Source organism: Drosophila navojoa, chromosome X, assembly GCF_054131105.1.
Source record: "Drosophila navojoa isolate 15081-1374.11 chromosome X, UAZ_NAV_1.0, whole genome shotgun sequence".
NCBI lineage: Eukaryota > Metazoa > Arthropoda > Insecta > Diptera > Drosophilidae > Drosophila > Drosophila navojoa.
Window position 1 is genome coordinate 8118986 of NC_142895.1, and position 17027 is coordinate 8136012.

General features: G+C 41.4%; 1 protein-coding gene across 5 annotated transcripts in view; it reads left to right on the plus strand.

Moving 5' to 3' along the window:
• The window catches only part of Ten-a (Teneurin-a transmembrane protein), a 212728-nt gene that overhangs the window by 173264 nt on the left and 22437 nt on the right, over positions 1-17027 (plus strand). For all 5 annotated transcript variants that reach the window (XM_089263254.1, XM_089263256.1, XM_089263255.1 and 2 more), the window contains one exon: positions 10122-10241. In XM_089263254.1, coding sequence (XP_089119380.1) covers positions 10122-10241 — 120 coding nt within the window. The remainder of the gene's footprint in view (positions 1-10121; positions 10242-17027) is intronic.

Consider the following 17027-nt stretch of genomic DNA (forward strand, 5'->3'; position numbering starts at 1 on the left):
CAATTCTCAGTCAGTGTGGCCTCGCGCCTAGAGTATCCCAAAGAAATGGAAGGCAAAGCCAAAGTGAAATTCGCGGAATTTTGTGTGTTGCAGTCGCAGCAGTAAAAAGGCGAAAAAAAAAGAAGCAGAGCCGAAAAGCAGTCAGCGAAAAAATGTCGACGGGCCAAAAAGGAAATACATTGGCCAGGCATGGGGCAGGAGGCGCGGGGCGTGCTGCAGCGTGGAGGAGTAGAGTGCAGCAGGAAAAGGGTTACGGCTAAAGGAGCTAAAGCAGCCAGGGAGCGGCGCTGCCAGCAGGCGAGAACTATACCCAGTTGCTGTTTGGCTACAGTGTGTGCATGTGTGTATTGTGTCTCTGTGTGTGTGTGCACTCAATATAATTTAATATTTTTCGATAGCAACAGCAGCTGAAAGTAATTACTTTCATGTGAGCTTAGATATATTTATGTGTGCAAGGCTTATGACCAAAATGTAAAAGCCCTATAGAAAATACACACACACACACACACACACACACATAGACATAGCAAGCCACGTAACAGGCGCTAATTCGACATCAGCAAAAATTTTAAATGCCATTCTTTTTGCAGTTGTTGCTTTGGCTCAAGGTGGGGCTAGTTGGGTTAACTATGGGAATGGATCGCTCCATGTGGCCAGAACAATACGTTTTAGTTGGCATTTTAACGGCGCTCTTGCTGGTGTTGTTGTTGCTGTTTTTGTATATTTTGTATTCCTTTGGCGGTTGCGCGTCGCATTTAAGTGAAGTGCAAACTGCGCAAAAACCCGACAAAATAATAGCAAAAAAAAAAAAGCTAGAAAAGTTAGAATAAAAGAAAATAGACGAAAATGCAGGCCATTGTCAGGCTATTGTAGAGTAACTGTTTGGCATTGTGGATGACGGAGCGTGGCAGGTTGGGGAAATGGAGTGTGTAAGGACTTCATGCTGGCATTAAATATATATAGACTGTTGTGAGCCATTGTTTCGCCCTGCAGCTGTGCTGCGGTCACAGCTGATGGGAATCAGTTCAGCTAGCGTAAAACTAAGCTCAGATTGCCAATGTCATAACATATTGCAAGGGAGAGAGAGACGGAGAGAGAGAGAGAGAGAGAGGGAAAGAGAGGGAGAGAGCTGTGAATTGGCAATGAAATGGAAAAGCTTTTAGCAGAATTCACGATCAGATCTGGAAAAAATGTTTGGAGCTCAAATCTCTCTAAAAAAAGATTGACTGGTCTTAGAACTGAAATGCAAGAGCTTTAGCAAAAGCCAAGGAGAGTAGAGAGCTTTCCCTGCGAATGCATGTATCAGTTTGTATCATGTGTATATCAGTTTAGGCTTCGAATAGAAATCAAATATATGAACTCACTGTTAGCAAGTGATACGAGAATAAAGTGCAGTTTTCGGTGTGAAATGCGAATCTAAACTATTAAAGCTCTATTTTTTGCAGATATCCCAACTGTTAAAACCCTATTCAGATCAGATCTAAATTTATTTTACAAGGGTATACAAGTTTTTCTCTCAGACTTTTAACTCGTCAAGCTCATATGAGCTTTCTAGACTCAGTTTCTGGGGGTCAGGATTAGACTTTGAAGAAAAAGTTGATAGGAAAAGTTCTGGTTTGCCAATGAGGTCTCCTCTCCATAAGCTTGTTTTCGAGCTCACAGTCCTGCTTTAGTTAAGCTTTTGATTAAGGTCAAAACCGCTTGCTCAAGTAATATCGAAGGACTCTCTCAGTTGTCGCTCTCTTGCTTCAGAACGACTTTCTGCGCCTAATTCTACAATATTTTTTATCTATTTCTACTATAGAAAATGCTAAACTAGAGCAAAGAGTTAGAGCTACAGATAGATGAAAAGGGAGTAAATGAGAGTTACAGCTTTTCTCTCCTCTCTCATCTCTCTCTCTCTTTCTCTCCTGCATTATTTGACTTATTGCTACAGTTCCTTTGCATAGCCTTCACACATGCCCAAGCCCTTCTTCTCTAGCTTTCTCTAGCTGTTTTCTCTCGCTCAAGCTTATTTCCATTCCAGCGGTTTTCTGATTTCATCTGGCATTGATCATTGAAAATCCTGTCGCATTGCTTATCTCCTGCGCCCGCATCCCCACAGTCGCACAGCCTCGCATCCAGCACTTGCAGTAAGCTGCAGCTTGTGAGCTTTGCATTTCACACTTCTCGCTCGTCTCGCTGCTTTCCAATCGAAACGCTTTATAACATGTGTAATCTTCTTATTGGCAAACAAAATGGCATCTTTGTTGGCAATTGTGAAGCTGTCGCAACATCTCCGCTCGCATCCGAAATTTGTTTTGTGTGCATCAAATTGGACAGCATGAAATTGTGGCTGGGCCAGGTAGCTGCTGCTGCTTGCCTCCTAATCTGTGCGCCGGCACTGGCACTGGCACTGGCTGGACGGGATTTTAAGCATAATATAGGGTCTGCCAGTCCAAAACCCGCCCGGCTAGCCCCAACCCGCTGCTTACTTAGTGCTTGGCTAAAGTGACGACACATGGTGTGGCATTTACATATCTCGTCTCGTATCTTGGACTTATGCCAGTCTCCTCCAATCTAAATGTTTTACTCCCCAGTCCCATCGTTAGGATGTAGAGCCTCCTCCAGACCCCTTGCCCTCCACCGACTCGCTTTCTGTCTGTGTGCAGCTTTTATGCAAATTTACAAAGTGCAAATTACACGCTACTAAAGCTTTTTCTCTGCTCTCCTATCGGACGATAGGTGTGTGTGTGTGTGTGTGTGTGAATGCATCGCTGTGTATGTGTGTGTGTGAGTGTTGGTAAATGGCAAACTTAAAAATTCTATTTAAACTTTTCTATAGGAAGTACATGAAGCACCAGCTACAGCTTCAGCTTCAGCTCCAGCTTTAGCTTTAGCTTTAGCTTTAGCCATAGCCGTGTCGCCTCTCGCCTCTCGCACCTCTCAATCCCAGCTGCTATTTATTTATTATGTGTGGTTTTTTTTTTCTTTAATATACCCCATCGTACTCGCACAATGGGCCAAAAGAATCACAGTCTCTGGCCCCGGGGGAAATGACTTTATTCGCCATCAATGGGCGACACACGGACGTCGCCGCCGCCTTATCGACTGCGAAGTCAGTTGAATGCATTTACCAACGAAACATTTCCCTGGCTCACTCAGGGCTATCGATACATTAATATTTGAATATTTCCACGAACAATGCGGCTTCCCTTGCGCAACTACTCTTTGTCAACTATGTGAGCTATGTAAATAACCGAAGCCGAGTCTTTAATTTTCAACTGTGAGCGGTGCATGAAAATTAATAGTTCTTGACTTGATATATGGAAGTTCAGTCCGGCTAGATTGGAGCTAGTTCATATTATCTAATATGCAAATGAGCTGAAGTCGTCCACTTGTATTGCTTGCGAATGGAATGTTGAATACATTTTGGAACTAGTTCATTATATGAACAGTTCACTAAAAAGCATGTCATACGAACACTGGTTCACTACACAAATGTGTTTTGACTAATGACATGTCATATGAACTGGTTCACTCACACGATGTCAGACGAGTTCATATAAATTAGTTCACATTCAATAAGTGCTCAACTGCATATTCATATGAATAGTTCAAGTGGTTCACCAACAACATGTCATATGAACTAGTTTAGTCATATGAGCATCAGTTCATTAGAACCATTCATATGCATGTGAAGAATTATTATGCACTAGTTCACTAGATGAATACTGGTACGCCAAATGGCTTGTTCACATGAACTGGTTCACCATGCTTTCAGTTTCAATGAGCACAATAAATCATAAAAGATTGATGTGGCCATATTGCTGCATATCACTTGAAGTTTCTACCCATAAAAAACTTTACTTGTGCCACTGTGCCTTGGCTGGAAGAGTCTGTCCTTCCTTTTTTTCGGTCTCCTGCTCTTTAATATTTTCATACACATTTCTCTCGCTCTCTCTTTTTTTTAGCATTTTTTCTTTTCATATCAGTTTTTTTTTATTTGGCTCGTTGCTTTTTATGAAAAAGACAGAAAAAATAAAAAAAAAATGCAAAAATGGGCGAAAGTGCAGGAAGCATTTCATCAGGCGCAAGGCGTGGCGGGGCGTGGCAGGTCTCAAGCCCAAACGCCAGCTATATGCAGCGAGTAGCTGCTGCCCTTTTACACCTATATACGCCCGCACACGCCCACCCCTTCGCCCACATGCTGTCGGCCGTAAAGACTCGACGTGGAGCGTTGCATTCGCTACATAAAGCACATTTATCGTGGTTACAAAAGCGTAAAAGAAAAGTGTGGCGCACCGTTTTCTCCGTTGAAAAATGTTTCAAAAACTGTTTCAGGCTAAATGAACATAAAGCGTAAGCCACCCGCACCGCACCACAGCCCGCTTATGGCCTGCAGCTCGCCTTTGTTTTCTAGTGTAGCCAAAGAAGCGGAGCCTCGGCGAGGAGAGCAGACGAGGAGGGTGCTGGTAGTGCTCTGGCTGCATCTTTCAGCTGCTCATCGCAGCGTTCTGAAAATAAAGCCAAATTAAAATTATATACCCCTACTTATATTTGCTTCTTCTTACTTGTTTGTTGTGGCTATGTGTGTGGGTGGGTGTGGGTGGTTGGGTGGTTGTATGGTGCTGGCTGTGTCTGAGGTGCAGGCCATGCAAAAGTCAACTAAGTCGTGCTCAATTTTTATGATGAGACGTTGATGCTGCAGCTGCCACTTTGTGTATCAGAATTTTCAGCAGAGAATCCGACTGCCTGATGCCCTGTTTTTCCTACCAGAAAGTCTGCACGACTGATCACTTGAAACAGGTCCACCCTAATGCCAGCTACAGCCAGCTGCTGTTGAATTTATACAAATTCCAGCTCAACTCCATCTCAATCTCAATCTGCATGAACTCTACGTGGCTTGCTCTACCTCATGCTTGCCATAACAGAGCCCATATACCCCACTTTTCATCAGGTGTAGGGCATGAGTAAAAACAACGCAGCGAAGGCGCTGGCTGTTGTGGCAGGCAGACGGCGGAGTCTCGAGCCTTTGCCTCTTCGCCTGCCTGGCGCTTTATGAATGGCCGCGCCTGCAGCAGCTCCACCTCAGCGCCTGCCACACCCCACAGCCCACAGTCCCAGTCGTGGTCGTCGTCCCAGCTCGGAGCGAAAGTTGGCAAAGAAAAGAAATTAAATGCACTTCCTTTTATGCGAGCTTCTCATATTTTGCGAGGCGCCAACCTCCCAACCTCCCCCGGTTCGGCCACACAATGCGCTAATAATGGAAGTGCACTTTTGACACAAAAGGTGGCTGTGGCGACAATGCCAACCGCCAACCCACCTCTTGACTGGTTTATTGCTCATTCGCTGCAACGGCGATTAGTCCGAGTGCGGGCGAAGTGCGGCCGACTGCTCTGCTCCGACCTCGGAGGAGATTAGAAATTTTTGTGGCATTGCTTTCACTTCATTGTTCGCTGCTCTAGCTGCCTTCTGCCTCCTGCCTCCTGCCTCCGCTAGGTGGCGCCACCAAGGCCAATGGCAATCAATGGACGGCATTCGCTACGCGCTGATCCATCGAGATTACGTTTGAGCTTCAACTGATGCTGTTACTGTTGTTGCTGCTCCTGCTGCTCCTGCTGCTTCTTCATTCCCAACTACTTGCACCAAATGCGTTTATGACGTCATAGCTACGAGTGCCGCTCATTGAGCAGCTCGCAAGCTGATTGAATTGCTCTCCACGATTGCCGTGCGCCCTGTCCCAAAGGTAAAAGAACAATGGAAGCTTAAAGCGAAAGCAGTGCGCAAAGTACAAAAGCTCATTTTGTTTGTGTGTGTGTGTGTGTGTGTGTGGGTGGCTGTGTGTGTGTGTGTGTGTGTGTGTGTGTATGTCTGTCTTTTATCTGCCAAGGCAGCTTCAGTCTGAAAGATATTTCAAGAGGTCTTAGCCTGATGCTCTGCGCTTCATCAATGCCTGCTCGAGCCAAAAGCCGAGCTATATATAAATGAGATATATGTATATATGTATGATAAATTGTGGAAATATTAGCTATACCATTGATATATTTATTGGAAAAGCGGGGACGATGGTTAAGGATTGATCAATCGATATATTTGTTATTATTTAAGATAAAGAATTTAGAGATAAAGGCATTCTCATAAAAATCAATAGAAAGTACATCTGGATATATATAAAAGATTTTTTTTCACTTGTAGAAAAATGTCTGATTTATATTTGTTAAGAAATTCTCTCTGTCTCTCTCTTTATCTGCCTGCCTCAGCAGACGAACTCCTTAAGTCCTTCTCCCTCTCTCTCTCTCTCTCTCTCTCTCTCCCTCTCTCTCTCTCTCTCTCTCGCTCTCGCTCCCTCTACGCACTTGTCATAAAATCAAAGTCCAACTATAGCCAACTGCATGGGGCAGACGTGGCGTATGAGTAATTTACTAGCAGCAGGCAAAGGCAAAGGGCAACATAATAAGGTTGCTTAAGCCACGCCCTTGCCATGGCAGTCGTGTGGGCGTGGCAGCGTGTGCAGCTTTTGGCAGAAGCGCGCTCGCGTCTGCTGAGCCGCGCCGTAAAAATAAATCAAATAAATAATAAATGAAACGAAACGAATCAAATGCGAAATAAAAATCAATGGCACTCAGCACTTCAATGAATTGGAATACACACACACACACACACACACACACACACACACACACACACACACACACACACATACACACACACACATACTCGCACACATGCAGTTTGCTTTACGGTTTGATTTCAAATAAAATTGTGCTTCATTGAATCGAATTGAAGCAGCAAAAATGAACGAGATGAGACAGAGACAGAGAGGGAGAGGGAGAGGGAGAGAGATAGAGTGGGTGTGGTAGTGAGAGACAGAGATACAATAACAACATGTAGACCTTAACTTGCTGCAGTTGCCTGGGCATTTGGTCAATTGCAATTAGACGTCGCTGAAGTAGTGCAGCACCGCACCGCCAGCCAAGTGGTGCTGCACCACTCAATAAAAATTCAACTTGGCAAGCATTGCAGCACACACACACATACACTCACACACGCATATCTGACCCAAATATTGTACATAATGTGTTTATGTGCGCTGAGCGGTTGTGCGGTGCTGCTGCTGCTGTGGTGCTGCTGTGGTGCGTGGTGCAGAGGTTGGCCAAGAAATTGCAACACTTGAAAACTTGAAAATGTTTTGCCAACTTTGCTCTGGCAAAAGTTTGTGAAGCGGCGCAGCGACAGCTAACTGCAGCCACTACCCATGCCTTGCCATGCCTTGCCCCTGCCGCGCCCCCCTCCCCCTTCGACGACGACGACGACGACACGAGGACTGCTCCCAGTCCAGCAATAATTAGTGCAAACAATTGCGCCATTTGAAAAGTCTCCTTGGCCGCCACACTGCGGCATTTTGTTTCAAGGTTTCTTTGCCAAGTTGAAAACAACCCCCGCCCGTGCATCCAACCCCGCCAGCCCCTGCCTCGCCCCCAACAACAGCAACAACAGAAGCAAAAAAAAAAAACTGTAGAAAAGTTGGCAAAAACTTTGCGTCCAGGCAGTCAGCATATTTTTTCAAGCAAATTGGCTGAGCTGCCAGCCGGATATCGGTTCGTTCGGTTCGGGTTCGATGGGATGCCGTTAGGGTTGTCATGGGCAGCACAATTGCCAGGTAACAGCTCATTAAATGGAATTCCAGTTCTTATTATTGCCTCGCTTATTCATTTCCATCTATTTTGAGCTGCCTGCTCGTGCTTAGGCCTGGCTTCCCATAGGTCACAGGTGACGCTCTATGCACAATCGATGCCAATTTGTTGGCTTCCACTGGGGAAACTCTGCTGAGAAGTTCAGGAGCTACCCTTACCAATTGAGAACAACTATAGAAACTATAGAGCAAATGTTGAGCTAGCCACTCTGGCTCTCCCCTTCTCTGCTCAGCTTAGTAACTATATCGGTATCTAACGATAATATGCACCACAGCAATCGATATTCAATGACTTTTGCCTATGGAAGCTGAGAGCAACTGTTGAGCTAGCCACTCATAACTCTCTATCTCTCCCTCTCCCTCTCTCCTTCTCTTCTCATCATAGTAACTTTATCGGCATAGATCGATAATATGCACCACAGCAATCGATATTCAATGACTTTTGCCTATGGAAAGTGAGAGCAACAGTTGAGCTAGCCAATCTCAACCCTCTCTCTCTCTCCCTCTGCTTCTCCCTATCTTCTTCTCCACTCAGCTTAGTAACTTTATCGGTATCTATCGATAATATGCACCATAGCAATCGATATTCAATAAGTTTTGCCTTACAGCTGTGGAAAATATCACATATTCAATGGATAACCTAAATAATTATGTATATATTTTCGGTTCGATTTCTGGTTCTTTTGTTTTATGCCTTTCTCTTATGCCATATATATTTCTTTACATATATATAAATATAAAACTTATTAGATATACATTTGCGTTAATCGAAATGCTCGCAATTGAACAACTTTTATTCATATAGTATAAACATTTGCGATAGAGTTGCTCACGATCGTTAAGCAAACAACCAAACAACAACAACAACAAAATCAATTTCTATGCATAATCTTATCATACTTAAATTCTTAAGTATTTTTTTGTATTTTCCTACTCTTTACTCATAGTTGTTCTATTTTGCATGCGTTTTGACTACATTCCCAGCATTTCGTGGCTATCGATTGCCGAGCGTTGTGGCGTATTTAAAGACAATCGATAACAGTCAATAACAAGCTATCGTTTTCAATAGTTTCAGTCGCTACACTTGTTATCGATATAAATGGTCAGCAATAAGTAAGTTTACTTGACTACTTTTTGCATTGTATTTATTATCGATAACATGCAGTATATCGATTGGATATTGAAAGCTGATTTCGTTTTCCTTTTTCTTGTATCAGTTCCTTGATAAATGCCATCAACCCTGACTGTTATCGATAGCACCGTAATCGTCGTCGCTCAGCTCGGCAATCGATAAACGCCTTTTTACCCGTTTTACATATCATAAATATGTATATGTATATTTTATCTGTAGTTGCAATTGGTCGCAGCTTCATGGAGCAATCTATCGATTGGCCGCTCTATTCACATGTGTATGCACATGTATACTTACATACACAAGTATATATGTATATACCCAAAGTCCTTGAAGCTAATTCACAGCTTCGAGATTGAAATTGTCTCCAAGCCATGCCAAAGCTGCGTGCCAAATACGTTTTGCACCTGTTCAAAAATGACAACAACAACAACAAAAAATAAAAGTTAAATACTTCAATATTTACCTTCGATTTTGTAGTTACACACACACACATGCACACACGCACACACAATGGCTGAGGCTGTAAAAATAGATTGATTCTATGTACATTTATTTGCCAAGCTGTTTTCAATAATTGAATTATCCAAGCAAGGCACACATTTGTGTGTGTGTGTGTGTGTGTTCGTGTGTGTACACAACAAATTAAATACTCCACAACACAACACACCCACACACACACACACACAGGCACACAGACAAACACAACCTAGGGACATATTTTTCACATCCATCATCCATTTCACTCACTCTTATATATACATACATATGCATATGATAATATTTATGAATATTTTCTCAATTTATTTCGTTTACTCTTAAATAGAGCAACAAAAAAAAAAAAAAAACACACAAAGAAAAAAATCAAACAATATAAAAAAAACAATAATTATTTTTGTATCTTATCTTATATCGATATTAGTTCAAGTTAAATTACTCGATATTCTTCGTACATCTCCATGTATATATATATATGTATATGTGAACTTCTTTACATATATACACATATATATATCTATATACATACGTACAAAATAAATATATATATATATTTAAAATACATACTAGTTACAACTCGATGTTTTTACACTTTGTTTTCTTATAATTTCAACGAAACAAGCTGAAAGCAAAACAAGAAACAAATCAACAGTAAAACGTAAACAAAACACATTCTGAAAGCACACAACTAACAAAATGTATTTCTCTTTTGCAAACCCACCTCAATTTTTGCTCCATTGCAACTCAACTCAACTCGGATCAACTCGAATCAACTTGGATCAACTCGGATTCTCTTGGATCTACTTCTAAATGCAGTCGCGTCTCGGTGATGCGCGGCCAGGTGATAACGCCCCAGGGCCTGGGCATTGTGGGCATACGCGTTTCCGTGGATCGTGACTCACGCTTCGGCTTTACACTCACGCGCCAAGGCGGCTGGTAAGTAGAGCATAGAAATTTATGATAACTTGGCTATATAATTATGTGAATCCAAAGTGGGCTATATAGGGTGGGAAGCATATGATGCGTAATCATAGAATATGAGCTTGGAAAGCTGCTCGAAATATTGGATAGATTTAATATAGATATTTCTAAATAGGATTGGGTATATATAATATGATATTGATTCTAAAATTTCTATATCTCAACTTGAATTGATGCAAGAGAGTAAGAACTAATTCGAATTAGGATTGAATATACATATATACCAACAAATTTTGTAAATTTCAACTTGAGTTGATAAAACAGTCCAATTAAGTAAGCCAAGTGGGATAGATTTTACCAAAAGATGTGTAAGAGTTTCTTTGAATTTTTCTTTGTATTTATATTATAATTTCTTCTATGAACTCGAGTTTCATTTTAACATCCAATTTTATGCCTCAAGTATGCGCAGCTGCAATAATCGTCTGCTGAATCTAATGTTCGGACTAAGCGTTTTCATTAATTCTTGTACAAGAGGCTCTCTCTCTCTCTCTCTCTCTCTCTCTCTCTTTCTCTTTCTCTCTCTTTCTCTTGCTCCCTGTCGCTTTAATCTTTTGGCCCTCGAAATGCAAATTACTTACGTATGGGTAATTTTTCATAATTTGTCAGCCAAATGGCGTCGCGTCTTGGCCAACTTTTTGGCGTCGACGGCTCGCACTCTTGGCCAGCTTTTGATTACATTTTGTTAATAGAATTTCGTTGGGCCCAGGCCAAGTGTGCAGGCAGATAAAGCAAGTTATCACTTTTTAATTAAATCTCTTGCTTTGATGTGACCTCCCCTTCCTCCCCTCCCCTCTCCCTCAGCCGTCTCCCGGTCCCACGACTGGCTAGAGACTGGCATAGAAAGAGCAACGGCATCTGCGGTTTGTGTCCTTCGGCTCCGTCTAAGCAGCAGCTAAAACTTATTTAAGCGCGCTTTGTCAACTTGTGGGATACGTGACGCAAACTCAAACCCAAAAGACAAACAAAAAAGTCTTTATTAACAGCTGACCAAGTCACATTTTCAAACGAACTTGAAACAGCATGAGATAAATTCGAAAAATCAAAATCTAAATAAATAAAGTGCAATTTGTGCTGACTAATGGGGTGGAAGTGGAAGTGCAGGGAAATCGGTAAAGTGGTTATAGAAAGAAGATGAGGAATGGGAAGTGGAAGATGGGATATTGAAGATGGAAGATAGAAAGTGGAAGAACTAAGAGGATAGAAGATAGAGGATTGAAGATAATATAGAATATAGAAGATGGAAGATGGGAGATTGGAGGTGGAAGATGGAGGATTGAAGATGGAAGAGGATAGAAGATAGAGGATTGAAGATTGAAGATGGAAGATGGAAGATGAAAGATGAAAGATGAAAGATGAAAGATGAAAGATGGAAGATGGAAGATGGAAGATTGAAGATGGAAGATGGAAGATGGTAGATGAAAGATGAAAGATGAAAGATGAAAGATGGAAGATGGAAGATTGAAGATTGAAGATGGAAGATGGAAGATGGAAGATGGAAGATGGAAGATGGAAGATGGAAGATGGAAGATGGAAGATGAAAGATGGAAGATGGAAGATGGGAGATAGAAGATAGAAGATAGAAGATAGAAGATGGAAGATGGAAGATGGGGGATAGGAGATGGAAGATAAAAGATGGAAGAGGGAAGAAGGAGGATGGAAGAAGGAAGATGGAAAATGGAAGATGGAAGACGAAAGATGGAAGATGGAAGATTGAAGATGAGAGATAGAAGATAGAAGATGGAAGAGGGAAGAAGGAGGATGGAAGATGACACACAGAAGATATAAGATAGTAGATGACAGAGCAAATGCTGGATTGAAGAATAGAGAAAATGGAAAACAGAGAAGCTAGAGACTACACAAGAAAGAACATAATGTATACATAGAAAAAGAAGATCGATATATACCGATATCATTCTCAATGACAACAATAATCAAAGGCAGCTAAAGCAAGCTCATTTTGTAACACATGCCTGGGCTTATTCGAATCAACTCGATCAATATACACTTACCACCATTAGCTAAAGAGGAGCAATACTCTGCGATAGGTAGCTCAGTGAATTGACTCCTTGACTCGTGGCCAGCTTAAGCCATCGAAGGCAGCTGATTAAATATGAATATGAAGTGGAAACGATATCCCGAGTTTGCTTCAACTTCGGACTTATTGCTGTTGCCATCAAATAGAACTAATGTGAGGAAGCATTTAAAAATCATAAAGACATGGAAATATTTGCAGTTTTTGCTTATGGCATTCCAATCAGCGTGCCAGACACGAAGCCAGACAAGAATTTATCTAGAATATATATGTATATAGATAGTATTTATATATATATATATCTATATGTATATAAGTTTTGTCAGCAGTATTTGAGCGTCATTCGCATTTGGCATTTGCTTGAATGAAATTTAAATCAAAGCACACACACACATACAGAGACACACCAAAAAGCGAAAATGAAAATATAAAATGAAAATAGAAATAGAAAATGGAAAATGGAAAAGCTGCGCCAGAGATGAGGCTTGGGGCTAGAGATATATAGTAAGAGATAGAGTTAAACATAGAACGAGAGAAAGAAAGAGAGAGAGAGAGAGAGAGAGAGAGCGAGTGTGTGTGTTTATGTGTGTGGGTGAGGGGGCTGGAGCGGGACTTTCGCCAATCCAATATATCTAATATAAATATTTTTGCAGTTGTTTTTGGTAAAAAGGATTTCCGCTGTTGCCAGCACAACAAAATCAACCCAAAATGTTATTGTTGTTGTGTTGACATTTTCTTTTACCCAACATCGGTGTGCGTGTGTGCAGTGTGTGCGTGTGTGTGTGTGTGTGTATGTGGGTGTCTTTGCTGGCCAATTTAAATAAACATTTCGCACCCGCTTTGCCTGACGTTGCGCTGCTGATTTTATTATGTCCAGCAACAACAAATTCCTGAAATTGTTGAGAAGGCTAGACTAGCAGATGCCCTGTAAGCTAGTGCGTAAAAGACATTCGAGGATGTCGAGTGCCGGAAGAAGAGATGGCAGATGAAAGAAGCGCCGTGATACTCTCTTCTCTGCTCCCTTATCTAGGCTGAGTTTCATGAGAGCCTATAAAGAAAACACTGGAGAAGAGAGAATATGAAAGAAAAGTGTGTGAAAAGCTAAAGTCATGAAAGACGAATAAAAGAGAAAGTAAGAGCAGAGAGGAAGAGGCACAGATAAATGGGAGAAATGTGGAATATAAAGAAAATTACTTAGAGAATTACCAGAGAGCAACATGAGCTAGACGAAAAGTTGAGTAGAAATCCCTAAGAAAATGAAGACTTGGATAAAATTCATCAGAGAATTTCAAAGATAAGAGTAGACAGCTTAGAAAGAGTTAAAATTATATGAACTGGAAAAGTCAAGTTATCCCTGAATCATTTTCCAGGCATGCCTATGGCTGCTTTGAGTATACCCCTTACCTAAGTGCTGGCCTGACTACAGGGTATGTCACACAAATAAAATCTGTGCAACAGCCAGATAGACAGAGAGCCAAACTAACTGTCTGATGATTATTTGTGTTTACTTCTACACACGCGCACACAGAGACAGACAGAGAGAGAGAGAGAGGGAGACAGAGACTGTTGTCGGCAGTTGTAGTCGCATTGTTCGACTGGCAAAAGTGTTGCATACTTATGTGAATGGCTGGTGTGGTGGTGTGTGCGAGCGTGCGATTACATTTTTACCTACTGTGCCATAATTTCTCATTAGCCCAGTGGCCGTTAAATGCCGCTGGCGCTGACCATTTTTCACATTTGCCTGGCCACCCGCCCGGCTGCCGTCGTCGTCCCATTTTGCAATCAGCAAGAGGCAACAACAACAACGACAACAACAACGTAAACAATTATAAAGCAAGCGCCCAACTGTGAAGCCAGCAGAACAAAACAAAGAAAAAAGTTTATTTCATACATATACTTATACATACATATATAAACATATATATGTATATATATAGGGAATACACACGGAAAATCACAAACATGCTCTGATTTCTGTTGTCCCGAGTCCCGTGTTGCGAGTCCTGTGCGCTCTGCGCTGTGTCCTTCGTTGTCAGCTTCTTAGAGCTCTGATTTGGTGGAGGACATAAATTCTTCAGTTTTTATTTATTTTTATTATGGCTACTTTGTTGTTGTTTATCTATCTTGTTCAGTGCCCTCTCGCGCGCTCTCACCCTCTTGCTCCCTCTCTCCCCTCCTTCGTTTTCTTCTTGCTCGCGCTTGGGCTGCCTTTGAAGGATTTTAAAGTCGCTCGGGCTCCTGCTTGGGCATCGTCTTCTTGTTGCTACATTCTTATTTTTAGCTGGCAATAATTCCTGTTTATGTTCACATTATTTTTAGCTCTATATAGTCCGCATATGATGGCCATGCACACACACACACACACACACACATACACATACACGCATACCGTGCTCTATAAAATTAAATGTGCCGGCCTTCAAAGCAGCCGGCAGCAGGAGTCGGCAGCAGGAGCACACAGTGTGCTATGAAAATATTGCACACTTGCATGCAATAAACTAAATGTTTCCCATTTGGATTCCCATTGAGTCCGAGTTTTAGTTACTCGTTGCAATCATCTCAAAGTAAGTCGCCCAGCGCAGAGCACAGGGTGTGCGCACAGGGTGACCATGTTAAATACTATTTACTGGAAGTGCAAGCAGTTGACCTCATTTGCTGCTAGACGACAAGGCAAAGCCAAGAAAACACAGAGAAAGAGAGAGAGAGAGAGAAGCGAAGAAAATAAAAGGATTGAATGATATATCGAAGGAAATGTAACACAAAGCCAGATAAGAAATGAAAAACAAACAAAAGAGTGCCAGAGATGAGCAACCATTCAATTGGAGTAAAACATGTGCAGAGAGAGAGAGAGAAGCTTAGACCTATTGGATAGGCTTTGCTTCGCTTATCGCATAATGCGGCTGAAAATATGTTTTGTGTTTGCCCAAATCAAATGAAGAACGAAACGGAAATGCCAAAAATGGAGAGACTTGTAGAAACTTATTAATCTACGGATCTTCTCACATTATAGATAAGTTAGATCATTTTAAAGTCTAGCATTTGCTCAAATCATATGAAGAACGAAACTTATTTTTAAAATAAGTCAGGGAAGTAAGGGAAGGAAGCTTACAATATTTAAATATATTCGCAATCATATATTCCTCTTATTCAATTGACATTCTAAGTAGTCTAAAAGAAGTTTAATTATTTCTAGCATGAGCTATGAAGAGAAGCGAGAAACCGATGGGAATTCAGTTGTAATATCTATTTACTCAAATGACATAGAGTGTAAAATGATTCCTAGAATAAACTCAAATGCTTATATGTTCAGGAGCGAGAAGCCTATGGGAATCGAGATATAATACATATGCTTTTTAATGGGAATAATTTCAATGAAATAACAAATGCTTCCTAGAATAAGCAACATTATCGAAAAGGCAGAACCTTATAGGATTCGAAATATAGTATATGAAATGAGAAATGATTCCTGGTAGAAACTATAGTATGGAAAAGAGAGAAACTTAAACGAGACGAAATATAATACATATGTTTTTCCAATAATATTTATGCATATACCTAGAATATACTGCAATTTGGAATACATAGAATTAACTATAGTATGGGAAAAGAGAGAAACTTTTAGGAAAACGCATACACATACATACATACCCTCCTTCTATGCCTCATTGACTCTACCAGTGCACCCAAATACCCTCTCAGAGCTTTCAGTTGGTTCAAAGGAATTTTAGTATTTTCTTCAGAATATCTTTCAATTTGTCGTGCAGCTTATTAGTATGAATTATGCGTATAGTTTTGTTGCTCACTGTGTGCGCATACATACGGTGCTTCTCCTGCCAGCTCTGCTCCGAGCGATGTTTTGCAGCTTTTCTTCTTCTTTTCTCCTTTGGCTTAGCAACTTAACAAGCAACACTCACACACACACACACACACACACATATGTGCGTTACCTACTTACATATGTAACACATACTTTTCGGCGCCACTGTTGCTTGTTGTTAATGCTCGCTCGCTGTTTTTTTTCCTTCTCCTTTTTCTGTTGTTGTTGTTGTTGTTGTTGTTGTTATAGCTGTTACTCTTAATGTTCGCGCGAGTTTGCTTTTATGGCTTTGTATTTATAATGTTTATTTCAATTTTATGCTCTTATTAAGCTTGCCAAACACACACACAGCATGCTGTGCTCCATTTTTATGCCCCGAACCTGAACATTGAACATGGGTATGCATGCAGGGCATATGCGCTTAAGGAAAATATATGTAAGGGGCAGCAAAAGGCGTGGCAGAGCCCACAAAGCTACGATAAGCTAAGCTGTTATCGATAACTCGTGCCCTTTCCGTATCGATAATGATGCAAATTTGTATCCACAGCTCAATGGGGACTTCGAGGTATCTGCTAGTCGGGCACTCCCCATGAGAGTGGGCTTACTGATATTTTCTGACTATTACATATTCTTCATATATTCAGAGAGAGAAAGAGAGTGAAAGAGAGAGAGAGAGAGAGAGAGAGAGAGAGAGAGAGAGCGAGAGAGAGAGAGAGAGAGAGAGAGAGAGAGAGACAGAGAGAGAGGGAGGGAGAGAGAGAGAGAATGAGAGAGAGAGCGATCGTTTTCGATTTGTATTCGCTATTTGATATTTTTGCTTTTGCTCCTCACATCGACATTTTCACTCTGTCTCTTTCTAACGTCTCTCGCGACTCTCTTGTTTTGCTCCCAG